Consider the following 15886-nt stretch of genomic DNA (forward strand, 5'->3'; position numbering starts at 1 on the left):
TTTATTTAAATATGTTCTGTGAATTAATATAAGTTCTATTTTAGAGAATGACCCAAGTACTGCTGAGAAGACTGTGTATTCTATTGTTGGGTGGTACACTCTGTATATGTCTATTAAGTCCATTTGTTCACAGGTGCGATTCAGTTCTCTTATTTGTTTGCTGACTTTCTGTCTGGTTGATCTGTCCATTGGTGTCAGTGGTGTGTTAAGATCTCCTGTTAGAATTGTGTTACTGCTAATTTGGTTTTTTATTTCTGTTAGTACTTGTTATATATAACTGGGTGTTCTGGAGTTTGGTACTTATATATTTAAGATAGTTATCTCTTCCTCTTGAAGTTTTCCCCTAACCAGTATGTAGTGACCTTCTTTAACCTTTCTGATCACTATTGGCTTGAATTTCAGTAAATAGGATAGCTACCCCCACTTTTTTTGGGGTTCCTGTTGTGTGAAGTATTGTTTTCCATCCTTTGACTTTTAGTCTGTGAGTATCCTTTTGGGTTAGATGGGTTTCTTGTAGACAGCATATGGTTGGATTTTGTTTCTTGATCCATTCTGCTTGTCTGTTTCTTTTAATTGGTGCATTGAGACCATTTACATTAATGGTTAGAACATTTATATATTGGTTTGTTGTTGACATGTTATCTTTCTGCTGTTGCTTCTTTATCTTTCTGCTCTGTTTAATTGTCTGCTTTGTTTAGTGGTTTTTTTCCTAAATGTATCTAGGCTCTCTTTCAGTATTCTCTGCAGGGTTGGCTTGGTGATCTTGAAGATTTTCAGCTGTTCTTTGTCATGGAAGTATCTTATTTCTCCATCCATTTTGAGGACAGTTTTGCAGGGTACATCGGGAAAATCATTTTCCTTTAGGAAGGAAAATGATTCCTTTAGGTTACAAATCATTTTCCTTTAGGAACTGAAATACTTCACTTCATGCTCTTCTTGGCTTTATTATTTGTGCTGAGAAGTCTGCTGTGATTCTGATAGGTTTTCCTTTATAGATGATCTGTCTTTTCTCTCTGACAGCTTTTAATATTCTATTCTATTGTTCTATTTCTGGGATGGTCATTATTATATGTCTGGGTATAGATTTATTTTGGTTATAACTATTTGGGCCTCTAACTGCTTCATTGATCTTGGTATCAGTTTCCAATCTCATATTTGGGAAATTTTCAGCTATTACTTCTCTAAATATCTCTTGACATCCTTTATGTTGTCCCCTTCTTTTTCATTTATTCCTATCAACCTTATGTTGTTCCACTTTGCGTCATCTTGCAGGTGTTGAATTGTTATTTCCTGATTTCTTGTTATTTTTAAAAGATCTTTCCTTTCCTGTACACTGGCTGCAAACTTGTCTTTGAGGTCTGAAATTCTATCTTCACATTCATTGAGGCAGTTTTTACAACTTTCAATGGAGTTTTTGATTTCCTGTATATCTGTTTGCATCTGCTTTCTGTATTCTGTTTGTTTCTTATATTGTTCATCCAGGGACTCTATCTTTTTGTTTAGATCCTCGAATTTTTTAACTGTGTCTTCTTTAAATATGTTCAGCATCTCCTTCATTTCTTTTATCATTTCTTCTTTTACCTGAGAGATTATTTCTGGTTTGAATTCCTTTAAGGCTTCCAGGAGTTGGTTCTTTATTTCAGTTACTATTATTTCAGGTATTTCAGGTATGCTGCATTTGTTTTCTTCTATGTATGTGGTTCCTAGGCTTTCTTGGGGTGTGCTTGATGTTTGATGTTGCATTTTGGTCTTACCTTTTGTCATTTTCCTATATTTTTGAGCTTCAAGTGCTCTTCCAAGTGAGGGAGAGAGTTCTCCTAGACTGGGATCGGGTTCTGCTCCATTGCCCCACTCACTGGGCCTGGCAGTGAACTGTGGCTTGTCCCCAGGTGAGAAAGAGAGTTCCCCCAGACTGGGATGGGATTCCGTGCCTACGCCCAACTGGCTGGGCCCGGCAGGAAACTATGGGCTGGTCCCCAGGCAACAAAGAGAGTTACCCCAGACTTGGGCAGAATTCCGTGCCTACCAGAAGACTCACTGGTTCATGCAGGAAACTGAGGGCTGGTCCCAGATGACCAAGAGTGTTCCCCCAGACTGGGGCGGGATTCCATGTCTAGGCCTACTCACTGGTCCTGGCAGGAAACCTCGGGCTGGTCCCCAGGCAACAAAGAGAGTTCCCCCAGATTGGGGCAGGATTCCGAGCCTAGGCCCCACTGGCTAGTCCCCCCAGGAAACCCTCTTCCATCCCTTTTGAAGCACAGTTGTGCAGGGCAAATCAATCTGGGTTCAAAGTCATTTTCCTTTATGATCTTAAATACTTCACTCCATGCTTTTGTGGACTTCACTGTTTGTATTGAGAAATCTGCTTTGATTCTGATAGACTTTACTTAATAGCTGATCTGTCTCTTCTCTCTAACAGCTTTTAATATTCTATTCTTATGTTGTATTTCTGGGATATAGATCATTTTATGTCCGTGTGTAGTTTTATTTTGGTTATGGTTATTTTGAGTTCCATATGCTTCACTTATCTGTGTTCCAGTTTCCATTCTCATGTTTGGGAAGTGGTCAGCTATTATCTTTACAAATATCCTCTTGATATCATTTGTGTTGTTACTTTCTTTTTCTTTTATACCTATCACCTCATGTTGTTTTTCTTTGCATCATCTTGCATCTTTTGCATTTTTATTTCCTGATTCTTTTTACTTTTTTCATATATCTTTGTTTTCCAGTTCACTAGCTGAAATCTTGTCTTTGAGGTCTGAAAGTCTATCTTCACTTTCATTGAGGCAGTATTGCCATCTTTTGATGGAATTTTTGATTTCCTGTATATCTCTTTGAATCTTATTCATGCATTGTTTGTTTTTTATATTGCTAATTGAAGTTTTCTATCTTTTTACTTTGTTCTTCTAATTTTTTAAACTATTTCTTACTTAGATATGTTCAGAATTTCTTTCATTACATCTATCAATTCTTCTTTTATGTGGGAGATTATTTCTGATCTGAGTTCTTTTATAGCTTCTTGGAATTGTTTCTTTACTTCATTTGCTATCATTTAAAGTGTATGGCTTACAATTTCTTCTATGTCCATGTCTGTTTGGCTTGCTTGGGATAGACTGGAGGTTTGAGATTGCATTTTGCTCTTTCATTGGGTAGTTTACTATATTTCTGGGCTCAGAGTGATCCTCCAAAGCTTCTCTGTGTGCTAGAAATCACCTCATGCACGTTTGGCTCTCAGGGAAGACTTCAGGCACATGGTAGCTACTTGGAGGTGGCCAGAAAGGCCTTCAGGGTCCTCCATTGCATCCTCTGGTGATTTGGGATGCTAGGTGGAAACTTAATGGCTTGGGGCAATATTCCAAAGCTTCCCCATGCACTGTAAATCACCTCATGCACTTTTGGCTCCTGAGGCAGAATGCAGAATGCTCTGGAAAGTTTTTTTTTTAATGCACTAGTGTAACCACAGCAAGATTTAATTTTAAGTTTCAGAAGTGAAAACTCAGAGTAAACATTAAATTTACTGTGTCATATGTGAGAAGTTTGCCTCTTCCTTTTGATCTATGTTGAATGGGACATTGAAAGATGATGCCATATGGCATTTTTCACCAGGTAAATTTTCAACAGAATTCCTGAAAATCATACATCTGCTAAAGTAAAGACATCTCTGGTGCCTTCATCTTCCTAATTCTACTTGAATTCTATATATACTCATAAGATAAAATGAAAAAGATTCTAGACCAAAGGTGTTTTTTTGTGCTCATCTTTGATTCTCTCTCTCTAATTGTAATTGAACTCAAGACTTTCTTGTCTTGCATATATATATATATATATATATATATATATATATATATCCATTGCCCTTGATTTTTTCACTTATTTGGGAGGGAATAGTTCAGTCACTGATACAAATTTAGACCCATCAGATGCACATGCAAAAGCAACTCAGGCAGACAAGGAGCTTTTAAATATTCATCAACAAAGATAATTCTTTCACCATGTATAGAACCCCAAGATAATTCAAGAGTGTTTTTAATCCCTCATTTAATATATCTCCTCTACTTTCCTTCCTTTTTCTTTGGACATTTATGAAATAAGTGTCCCTTATATCTGCTGTGAAAGAATTAAAAGCCTGAATTCATGAAATTCTAGTCATTAGAGATTTAGAACCATAATGGACTTATTTCTCTTTTCTTCTCCTCCCAGGGTATTTGGAAATTTGACTTAGAGTGCCAACAAAAGTATGGAAAGATGTGGGGGTGAGTATTTTGGAAACTTCCATCTGGTAGACCTCTTAGAATGAGGCACCCAGCATGAAGACAGTGTCACACTAGAGCTCTTGGGATGCAGCTATGTACAGTGAGGCTTGCATGCTGGTTTCACTTACCTTTCCAGGTTCATAGATTGAAATAGGCTTAAACTTGCAAATTATGACTTTTCTGAAGTCTTTGATGATTCAGAAACTCCTGTCTTCACTTTCTATGTGGTTTCTGACCATACTCCTCCATTTTCCCTTTCTTGGTTTCTGTTTAATTGCATGAGAAGAACTAGTGTGGGAGGAAGAAGGGAAGAAGGAAGTAAAAAGGGAAAAGATTATTTTAAAAAGGATGGATATAACGTTTTTCAAATAGGAAGAGGAAGATGGTTTTATGGAAGAAGAGAAAATTGGAAAAAAATAGAGAAATAAAAATATAACATATACAAGTACCAATTCTGTACTGTGAATATGATCATCTAAACTATATCTAAAACATACTGATGAATTTAATTTTATAAGAAATTACAAAAGATACATTATTTCAGGCTATGACTTATATGTTCATAATTGCACTGCTTTACCTCCTTCTTTCATTTATTTACTTGTAAAATTCAATACTCCAAAAATTTCAAGTTTAATATTTGCCATGGAAAGATGAGCTGGATTATATGTAAGTAGACTGGGAAATGATTTTTGCACTGCTTCTGTTTCTTTTCTATTTCTTGTGCATGGGCATAGACTTTCTTTTCTTTCTTTTTTTTTTTTTTTTTTTTTTTTTTTTGAGACATGGTGTTTGTACGTGGTTCAGGCCGACGTTGAATTCATTGTGTTTTCCAGGGTGGTGTTAAACTTATGGATCCACCTTCCTCAGGCTCCCAAGTGCTAGAATAACAGACATACACCAGTATGTCCAGATTTTGGATTTCCTTTGATTTCAAGCCAAGACTTTCCAACAGAATCCTGTCCACATATTTTCTGGTTTACCTAATTCTATTTACTTTGAAGAAGTCATATAACATATTTTATATTATTTTTTAAACTAAGTTTTGCTATGTAGAATCCACATACTGCAGCAATTCCCCTTCAGAGCTACAAGAGTTTCTCTTTGTACTTGACTTGTAGCCCAGGATACCCTCTAACTCATAGCAGTTCTCCCACTTCAGCTTCCCAAGTGTTGGCATTACAGGTGAGCACCAACACGATGTTCCTGGAGTGTATTTTAAACCATGCATTGCCATGTGACTTATGTCCTTAGTGATTTTGTAGAAAGGTCCATGCTACCTACAGTAGCAATATCCTTAATAGCTATAGGAGATTAAATGAAAGCAATATAACTAGTGTAATCATATGCTTTTGTGCTCAACCATGTGAGAGAAGATTTTATCTCTTCCAACCTCGTCATCCTTTCTCATCAGTCTCCAGGAACCACTAATTGACCATAGTATTCTGTGAGTTGATCTGGCTCCAAAAGGCAAGAGTGTTCATTGGTAAGAGCTTGTAGTCCTGGATCTCCACTGGTTGAACTCCAAGGGTGTTTTGCAACATTTAGTACTGTGAGAACTTAATAGCTTGCCTTTAACTTTTCATTGATTTAATATTATTTTTTGATATTGGAACATTTTATAACATGGGGAAATTTTGAAGATTAGCACAGGTAGAAACTAAATACATGATACACAGATTTAATGAAAGTTCCAAGCTATTTCTATTCATGATCTCCGTGAAGAGATATTTTTGTTTTAGTGTGTCTCCCCTGCTGAGTTACATTTTTGTTCACTGCATGAAGACTCCAGTGCTTTTGTGGTGAGAAACTGCTGTGTATCATACTCTTTAGGTGTTAACATTGCTTTGTATTGAACAATAGGTGGGAGGATTATGTAATGCTGGGATTATATTCTGGATTCCCACGGGGCTCCAGCCACAGAATCTGTCATGTTTGATTTAACCAGCTCTGTTTTCCCAATACAGGATATACGATGGTAGACAGCCTTTATTGGCCATCACGGATCCAGAAATGATCAAAACAGTGCTCGTGAAAGAATGCTATTCTACCTTCACAAACCGGCGGGTAGGCATCTACTTTTTTTAAAAAGTGAATCTTTGTGTACTATTGATTAAATTTTTGCTGTGAAATAACTATAGATTCACAGTGTGTCAAAACAAGCTATAATACATTTCTTCAGCATTTTTTGTTAACTATAATGTCTTACATAAGTATAAAAATAACATAATCCTGTTAATAGAGTAATAGGAAATTTATATTTATCCAATCTATGGAGCATATTTAAATTTCCTGTTTCATGTATCCTCTTTCTTGTCTTTTATGGTCACTACATGTAGGTTGTTTTTTCTCTTAAAAACTGGTTGTTTGTTTTTGTGGTTCTTGGGATTGAAGTTAAGGCCTTTGCATTTAGCTTCATTTCCAGCCCTTTTTTCATATTTAGATTTCGAGCTAGGGTCTTGTGAAGTCACTCATTTGCCAAGGTTCCACTTGAATATGTGATTCTTCTATTTCTTAGCCTTGCAGAATGCTGAGTTTATAGATATGTGTCACCATTCTCACCTTAATAGTCTCTTTAACAGAGAAAAGTTTATTTTTAAATGTTAAGGTGGCTAATTTATTCAATTGTCATTTTATAGCATGTTTTTAGGTGTAAGATTTAAATCATGATTCCTTTTTTTGTCCTGTAGCTGTCCCGTATTTTCAACACCATTGTAAGGAAACCTGTCCTCTTCTCTTGAATTCCTCTTGTATCATAGATAGAAATCAGTTGTGTTTCTTAAAGTGAGTCTATTTTTCTTTGTCTGTTTCTTCTCTTGGTTCTTGGGTCTGTCTCTCTTCCAGCATCTCATTACCTTGATCCTGTAGCTACACAATAAGTGCTAACAACTTGGGGCATAATACTTCCTACTTAATATTTTTGTGGATTTTTTTAGCTCATATAGCATATTTTAAAACCATGTATTGTCATGTGACATGTCCTTAGTGATTTTGTAGGGAGGCCCAATCCACATACTGCAGCAATTCCCCTTCAGAGCTACAAGAGTTTAAATGAAAGAAATGGAAGAAGTATAATCATGTGCTTTTGTGATATACCATGTGAAAGAAAACATTATCTCTTCCAATATCTTCATATTTTCTCAACAGTACCTATGAACCACTAGGTTGCTCATAGTGTTCTGTGAGTTGACCTGGCCCCAAAAGGCAATAGTGTCCATTGGTAAGGGCTTGCAGCCTGGATCTCCACTGGTTGAACTCCAAAGGTCCTTTGACCTTTACCTTCCCACCCAAATTCAGAATAAACTCATCTATATCAACAAAATTCTTTGTGAGATTTTGATAAAAGCCAAGTAAATCTCTTGTTAAACGTAAAGGATAATCTCTCTGATTACTGTGTCCAACCTTCCAATCCATAAATACAGTGTGAGTCTTTAAGTTTGTTGGATTTCATTTGGTAACCTATCCTAGCTTCTAGCATAGATAAACCATGTATATATTTGATGCATATACATGAGGTTTAGTAGAAAACTACAGTGTGTTTCAATTTTTAAAATTATTACAGCAAAAGACACATTGCCATGGTTCCCCTTCAAAAACTCCTCACACTGAGCAGTTATTTTAATCATTCTTGCCACTTTCTAAGTCAGTTCTTGGAAGTACTATTTCTTGAATGTTTTGAGTTGTGCTGTTATGGTTGCCTCAGTGTCTTAGAAATGTTTACCTTTCATGGCCATTTTTACATTTGGCAAGAACCACAAGTTGCATGATGACCAATCTGATCAGTAGGTGGGTGAGGACACATCATTATGTTTTTACAAATCTGTCTTTCCATTTTCTGGCACAGCAGTAACATTCATTATATATCTTTTAATCACAATTTTTAAAGATAACTATGAAACAAGACTTTCAGAACTACTTGAGAAAGTGGCAAAAATAACAGGATAAGTGAGTTTGAAGTGGAAATTATGACAGAGTAATTGAGGGTGATTAATGACAATTTGTCTTCTCCTATAATACATTAAAAATATAAGTACTCTCCCTATTTTTATATCATTTCCTACCCCTAAACTGTTACATTTTCTTTGGAATATTTATTAATGAATTTCAAAAAATATTTTCACCTATTATTGTTATAGAAATGTAATTAAATTTTCTGTCAACCTTGTAGCCTAAGATTCAATCTTCCTATTTATGAAAAACTAGTTTTATATATTCTATTTATTTAGTATTTTAATTTTAAAAAGCAAAACAATAAAAGATAGAAATGGTACAAAATTTCAAAAATAGTAGGAAATTAACACTAGTTGATATATTGGATATTGTTATCTTAGAAATAGTTTCAAGCAAGGAAATAGAATTATCTACTATTTTTCTGGACTCCTTGTATAAAAACTAAGGAAAAATGATTTCGACGTTATTGCATTATTTCTGTAGAAAACAAATACATCCCTAATCCTATAAGTAGTAGCTACAAATTTTAAAACCACATCAAACTTCTCTTTCTCAGAATACACCTACTGCAGAGATACATAAATGCAGATCTGATCCAAGGCAACAAACACTTTGCCAAGGAATCTGGTATCTGTTGCCACACCATTTCAGCTCTGTACAGCCTTGGAGGAGGCCTTGTTCTTGTCCATTCTTTCTTGAAATAAGAGTTTCACCAGTAACAGAAGCATTTGCCTTCAAAGAGAGACTCAAATATAAAGGCGAAAGTCCATACCATGTGTTTGAGTGATGTGAGAACATGAACCGGAAGCCAGGCAATTTTGACGATTGTGTATTGAGCATCCAGCATGGTTCTCCCCTTCTACTAAATATATGTTAAATAAGTGATGATTAAAATCTTTCCTATATCTGTAGTGATCCCCACACTTATGTGAAATAAATTGTGCTTTGTTTTGGATTTTAGACTTTTGGTCCAGTGGGTTTTATGGATAAGGCCATTTCCATAGCTGAAGATGAAGAATGGAAAAGAATACGAACAACGATGTCTCCAACTTTCACAAGTGGAAAACTCAAGGAGGTATTAAATTCAAAGGACTTTTAATTAGAAACTTAGAGAATAAATCTAGAGATAGGTAGACAGTAGATTGTAATCTTTCTTTAGGAGTAACTTCCTGAGCTTGAGCTTCCAATATAAGTTTCATTGTAAATGTTACTTACTGCCTCATCTTTGGGAAAGTCACGTACTCTGTGATTTTAGTCCTCACATTTCCTCACTATTCTTGTGCTGTTTCTGGTGTTAGATGTTCCCCATCATTGAACAATATGGAGATGTGTTGGTGAATAACCTTCTACGGGAAGCAGAAAAAGGCAAACCTGTGTGCATGAAAGAGTGAGTAATAGGACAGCATGTAAATTAACTCCCATTTCTTGCTGTATGTATAGCCAAAATAAGGGAAAGAGGTGTTAGTTTAATTGTGTACATCTTTCCCTACTCAGCATTCTAGGAGCCTACAGCATGGATGTGATCACTGGCACATCATTTGGAGTGAACACTGATTCCCTCAACAAACCACAAAATTCATTTGTTGAAAAGGCAAAGAAGCTTGTAAGATTTAATTTTTTGGATCCAGTAATTCTTTCAGTAGGTATGTAATATATTTCTTCTCTTTTTGTTTCTTCTTCCTTCCTTTTATAACAATAGCTTTATTTGAAAGATATTTCACCTGCTTAAAATGTACAGCTCTACGTTTTTCAAACATTCAAAGACATTTACATCCATGGACATTGTCAATGATAGAACTTTTTTGTCAACTGAAAAATCTTATACTCTTTTCAATATCAATCTCCAATCACCCTTGCTCTGAGCGAACTGTAATATGCTTCCTGTTTCTGTGAAATTGCTTATTCTGAACACTTTGGACTCATACCATGCATAGTTTTTGACAGTGGCTTATTTCATGTAACAATGTTTTCAGATAAAATATACATCATTTTTAAAGGGCAAATGCTCTTCTGTTCTATAGAAATGACATATCAGTTAAGTGAGATTTGAATTATTTTCACATTTGACTATTTTAAATGCTGCTGTTATGAATATCATGTGCAGAATTATGTCTGAACAGTTGTTTTCAACTTTTCTGGGTGTGTATTTAACAGTGAAATTGTTTAGTTACAAAGTGATTCAATGTTTGTGTTGTTAAGGAACTGGAAAAACATTTTCCACAATTGTTGAAGCACTTTGTATTCTCATTAGTGATGCCTGAAGACTGCTTGTTTCTCTCTACCCATTCAGTTCTTGGTTTTTCTAAGAATTTGATTATTTCCATTGTAGTGAGTGTGAAGTGGAAAAAATTGTGGTTTTGATTTGCATTTTTCTAGTGTTTTACTTTGCAATGTGACTTTCCCTTTTATTATTAGTTTCATTTAAAAGTTCATTACCATTTTCCTTATTTTTTGTCTAAGAGTTAACATCGTTGTAGCTCTTGTGGTTATATTTTTGATGCATTTTGAGCCAGAATTTGTTTTCAGTTGAGGAAAGTATTCCTCCTTATTCTTTTGCATGTGCTAACCAGATATCCCAGTTTTCCTTATTGAAAAGTTCCCTGTTTTTCCCTATTCAATGGTCAATGACACTCTTCTCAGAATTTAGTGAACCATGGACACATAACTTTATTTCTGAACTCTAAGTTCACTCACCTACACGTCTATTTTTACACTGGTAACACATTGCTTTGATAACTACAGCTCTGTGATAAGTTTTGGAATGAAGAAGTGTGATTGCAACCACTTTATTCTTATTTTTGAGATGTTTTGAGTCTTTGAAATTCTGTATAATTTTTTGGATCAGTCAGTCATTCTCTACTAAGAAGGCAGGTATAGTTCTGATACAGACTACTATATAACAATAGATCAATTTGAATATTGCTTTTTTGATAGTTTGAATTGTCCTCATCTATTCATATGGGATACTTTTCCATTTATTTAAATCTCTAATTTGTTTGATGATGCTTCATAGTTTCATACATGTCTTTTTAAAAAAGTTTTTAAATTTGTAATGCTTTTTAAAGCTTCTTAAAAATTTTTTGTTCTTAAATTTAATGCTAAGTATTTTACGTTTTGACAAATGAAATTATATATACAATCTACTTTGGGATTCTTTATTATACTTTGGGATTCTTTATTATGTTATAAAGGAGTATAATTTACTATTGCGCATTGATGTAGTGCCATAAAACATAGCTTAATTTTTTAATTGTAATAGATAAATAGAAATGACAAAAGGCATTCTTGTCTTATTGCTGATCTTATGGGGAAAGCTTTACTTCATTATATATGGTATTAGGTCAGGTTATCATAGATGCTTTCATCAGATTGATAGAATTTCCTTTTATTCCTATTTTGCTGAATATTTTGGTTCCAAATAGATACTGAATTCTTGTCAAGTGATTGCTTTCTACATTGTTTATGATACTTGCGCAGTATTTGTTTCTTATTAAATTAATATACTGTATTACATACTGTTAGATCTCTGGGATAATATCACCTATTTATTGCATATAATTCTAGGTCTCTTCTGATTCCAGATGAGTTTTAGGATTGTTTTCTCTAATTCTGTAAGATATGCTATTGGGATTTTGATTGCAATTGCATTGAATCTGTATGAGAGTTTTGGAAACATGGTCTTTTTTTATTGTAGTGGTTCTTCATGCCCAAGAGCACAGGACTTCTCTCCATTTTTCTAATATCCTCATCAATATCCTTTTTCAGAGTACAGTAGTTTCCAATGTAGAGATCTTTTACATCTTTCACTAGATTGATTTCTAAGTATTCCAATTTTTTGGAGTCTATTGTAAAAGCTTTTGTTTCCCTGATTTCTCTTTCAGTGAGTTTGTTATATGTATACAAGAAGGTTATTGATTTTTGAATGTTGACTTTATAACCAGCTACATTACTAAATTTGCTCATTAAACCTAGAAGTCTTTTGGTGGAGTCTTTGGAGGTCTTCTAAGTAGTGTATCATGTTATTTGTGAATAATGATAATTTAATCTCTTCCTTTCTTATCTTTATTCCTTTTATTTCTTTCTCATATAATTGCTTTAGCTAAAGTTTCTAGTACTATGTTGAATATTTGCATATAATTCTTTTTATATTTAAGTAGATTGTGTTTCTAATATTTTGTTGAAATATTGTGCATTTGTATTAATAAGATATATTTATGTTTAGGCTTCTTTATGTGTTATATTTTTCTAGTTTAGTATCAGTGTAATTTTGGATTTATATAATGAATTTGGAGGTGTTTGCCATCTTAGAAGTGTTTGTGGAGGAAAAGTATCAGTTCTTTAAATATCTAGTAAATCCTTCAAACTACCTGGCTATCTTTCTTTGTGGATGGTATTTGTCTACAAGTTCAATCTTTTCATGTTATAGATCTATTATTTGCTATTTATTTTTGTTAATATATGTTAGCAGTTAGTAATGTTTACACTCTTTGTGCAGAGTTGGTACATGTACATAATTTCCTGTGGTCCTTCCTCTCATTCCTGTTTTCCTCCATCACTCAATCCCCACATTATTTGTCTTTTATTTTGCTATTTATTTATGGTTTGTGTTTCTCATATAGGAGAATATTTTTGCTTTTTTTATATTTTATCTCTGTTCAGGAATTTTGTCTGTTTTATCTAATTCCTGCAATTTTGATAGTAATATAGCTGTTAGTAGAATTTCATCTAATGCTCCTCCCCACAGTGAGACATGGTCTAGCTAAGTTGCTCAGGCTGGCTTGAATTTGTGATCTTGCCTCAGTCTCCCAAAATATTATGATTACAGTCATATTATAAAATATTATGTGCTCCACCATGTCTGACTGGAAGACTTTTAAAAGTGTTAGAGGTAATTGCCCTGATTTCATTTTTGATAATTCTCATTAGAGATCTTTTAAAATTTTTTTAAAGAGGAAAATACAGACCAAAACCAATCAAAACAAATCAGTGTAGGAGATATGGAACTTCAAAACATTACAAAATCAGCAGTAGTTACCATAATTCTTTTTGATGTCTTCAAATAGCTGCAGGCATAGTAAAACTTCAGGCATAGTAAAAATTAAACACAACAGAATATAACAGAAATAATAAAAACAATATAATGAGCACCATAAAGGGCTTCAGAACAAGCCAATACCAAATCCAAAGTTGCTATCATAATATATCTTGCTATCTTTGGAAAGCTGCTCCTACCATGAGATTTTACATAATCAAACAAAAGAAGGGAATAAAACCCAATCCAACAAAACAATGGAAAGAATATAGGACTTCAAAACAAGACCATAGGGAATCAACAATGGCTGCATCCCTCAAAAGGAGATCTCCCCTAGGTGCCACATTATAGTGCTATCCTCTGAACCTCTGATCAGACCACTGGCCCTAGATCTGCAATGCTAGTAAAACAGCAAAACACCACAGGCATCAAGTTGCATTAAACCTCCATACCTATCATCAAAGTCTGTGTTTCTTCAGATACGCTGATTGCTTATGTGGGAGGAGGGCAGATGGATACCTCTGGTTTGCCAACCCAGATGCTGGCAATGGGCTGGGGTCTGGCTATTCCTAGTCCAGCAGCCTGAGCATGGTGCTGGTTCTCAGACTGGTCTTGTTTTATGCTGTAGTCTTGTTCTCTCTCTTGAGATCTTTAAAAACTTCGAAAGGGTAAATTTTTCCTTGAGCACTGCTTTTTGTCCATCTCACAAGTTGGGTAAAGTATATTTTCATTTTTATTTACCTCAACTATAACCCTAAATGACACTTGGAGTTCTTCCTTGTCTCTTTGGTTATTTTGGGCCGTTTTAATTTCCACATGTTTGGAATTGATGATTTTATTTCTGTTCTTGATTTGTGATTTCATCTTATGATAGCTGGAAGAATATATACTACATTAGATCTACCACAGTAGTTCTTTCTTGAAAGAATGATTGAATACCAGCTTATGGAAAGTTTGGTTCAAAAGATTATATTTCCATAGATTTTAGGGTAAGAAATTAGGGAATTTAATACTGGTCCGTTGGCCACTTCACAGTGAAGCAGGGCCACTGCCATTTTGTGGCTCTCTGTATGATATTTCCCTGATAGAATCTGAGCAGATATTATAGAAGGCATGACTCAGGGTTGAGAACCTTTTGGCTTTTATTCTTGTGAATGTTTCAATGAAGTATAACTGCTCCAAGTAAATTTTGCCTTTGCATTAAGGTTTCCTTTTCTTTTCTTCATAGTGATGTTTTCATTCCTCACTCCACTGTATGAGATGCTAAATATCACCATTTTCCCAAATGATTCTATGACATTTTTCAAAGACTTTGTAATAAGAACGAAGGGAAATCGCCTTGAATCTAACCAAAAGGTAAAATGTGGTGCTCATGTTAGGATGCTGATGTTTTGATGTGTTGAATTGTATAAATATGAGCTGTACACTTCCATCTAAGTTTTGTTAAAGTAGTAAATAAGTATGCTTATAGCAGTAGAGCACTAACATTTGGGAGAAAGGAAAAGGTAGATATTAGAGAAAGTAATGATAATAAATCAGAGAGACTGCATTTAGCATTTATTATAGGAATGAAAATTAGTGTGCTATTGCATAAATATGGTTAAAATAAAAATTTTGCTATTTTTCTTCTAAGCCCGTTGCTAGAGATGTTCTTCAGTGAAAGTTCTCAATGTACCTGGTAGAGTTTTGTCTATGATAAATTTGAGTCCTGTGATGGTTTGGAGTGGACAGGTTACTTTATGGTACATTGAGGCTGCCATCCAGCAACTACATATTTGCCTAATGTATTCTGGAAGCCAGTACAGAAAAATGTGTGCAGGTAAAGGAAGCAGGAAAGTACATGTAAAGTGCCCCTGAGAATTTTATAGCATTTTGGGAGTGTGGAATACTTCAAGATACTATCCCCAAACCTATGTTCTAAAAGTGGTGGGAGGTTAATCCATGAGCCATCAGTTAAGAAATAAGGAAAGAGAGCAAAAAGGATTGGAGCCCATGACTTCTGACTGATAAAGCAGGTGTGACATCAGAAATAGTCATTAACTTTCTGTCCAGAATGCTGTGTTCAAAAGCCATAGAAGCTGAGGAGCAGGGACAGCAGAGATCAGATCTGAGAGACCCAGAGTTCATTTTTTCTCAGGGAAACACCCTGTTCTGCATACTTTAGCCTGCATCTTCATTGATGACTTAGGCAACACCAGTCACATTTCTGGACTTGAAGGGATCATATGCTTAGAAGGAAGGTTACATTCTGCACTCTTGATTCACTTTTGACATCACAAGTGATAGTCTATTGTGAAAATTTCTGGTTTTTTTTTCTTCTAGCACCGAATGGATTTTCTTCAGCGAATGATAGAGTCCCAGAATTCCAAAGACTCAGAGTCCCATAAAGGTAACCAAGGATTCTCGATGATCTACAGATAGGAAAGCTCCAAAGAAGAGAGTTATTTTGGAAATGTGCAGAAAGGTTTTGAATCAGATGAGCATTTTTGCCAAATTTCAGTGATACATACAATCAGATATTATCTGATAGTAGCCAAAGGCAGTTTCTGTTACACACAGGCTTAAATATGTTCAAAGGTTGAGGGAAAGCCATAAGCCAGCATGTCAAGGTTAGAAGTTGTCAAGGTCTTGGCTCACCTGCACCAGAACA

General features: G+C 34.8%; 1 protein-coding gene across 1 annotated transcript in view; it reads left to right on the plus strand.

Moving 5' to 3' along the window:
- The window catches only part of LOC100734998 (cytochrome P450 3A9-like), a 40143-nt gene that overhangs the window by 12117 nt on the left and 12140 nt on the right, over positions 1 to 15886 (plus strand). Inside the window, exons 3-9 of the mRNA XM_063234184.1 lie at positions 4201 to 4253; positions 6221 to 6320; positions 9166 to 9279; positions 9503 to 9591; positions 9699 to 9847; positions 14465 to 14592; positions 15559 to 15625. Of these exons, the coding sequence (XP_063090254.1) occupies positions 4201 to 4253; positions 6221 to 6320; positions 9166 to 9279; positions 9503 to 9591; positions 9699 to 9847; positions 14465 to 14592; positions 15559 to 15625 (700 nt within the window). The remainder of the gene's footprint in view (positions 1 to 4200; positions 4254 to 6220; positions 6321 to 9165; positions 9280 to 9502; positions 9592 to 9698; positions 9848 to 14464; positions 14593 to 15558; positions 15626 to 15886) is intronic.

This window comes from Cavia porcellus, unplaced genomic scaffold, assembly GCF_034190915.1.
Source record: "Cavia porcellus strain 051 isolate PalLab524CR breed Dunkin Hartley unplaced genomic scaffold, mCavPor4.1 scaffold_23, whole genome shotgun sequence".
Taxonomy (NCBI): Eukaryota; Metazoa; Chordata; class Mammalia; order Rodentia; family Caviidae; genus Cavia; species Cavia porcellus.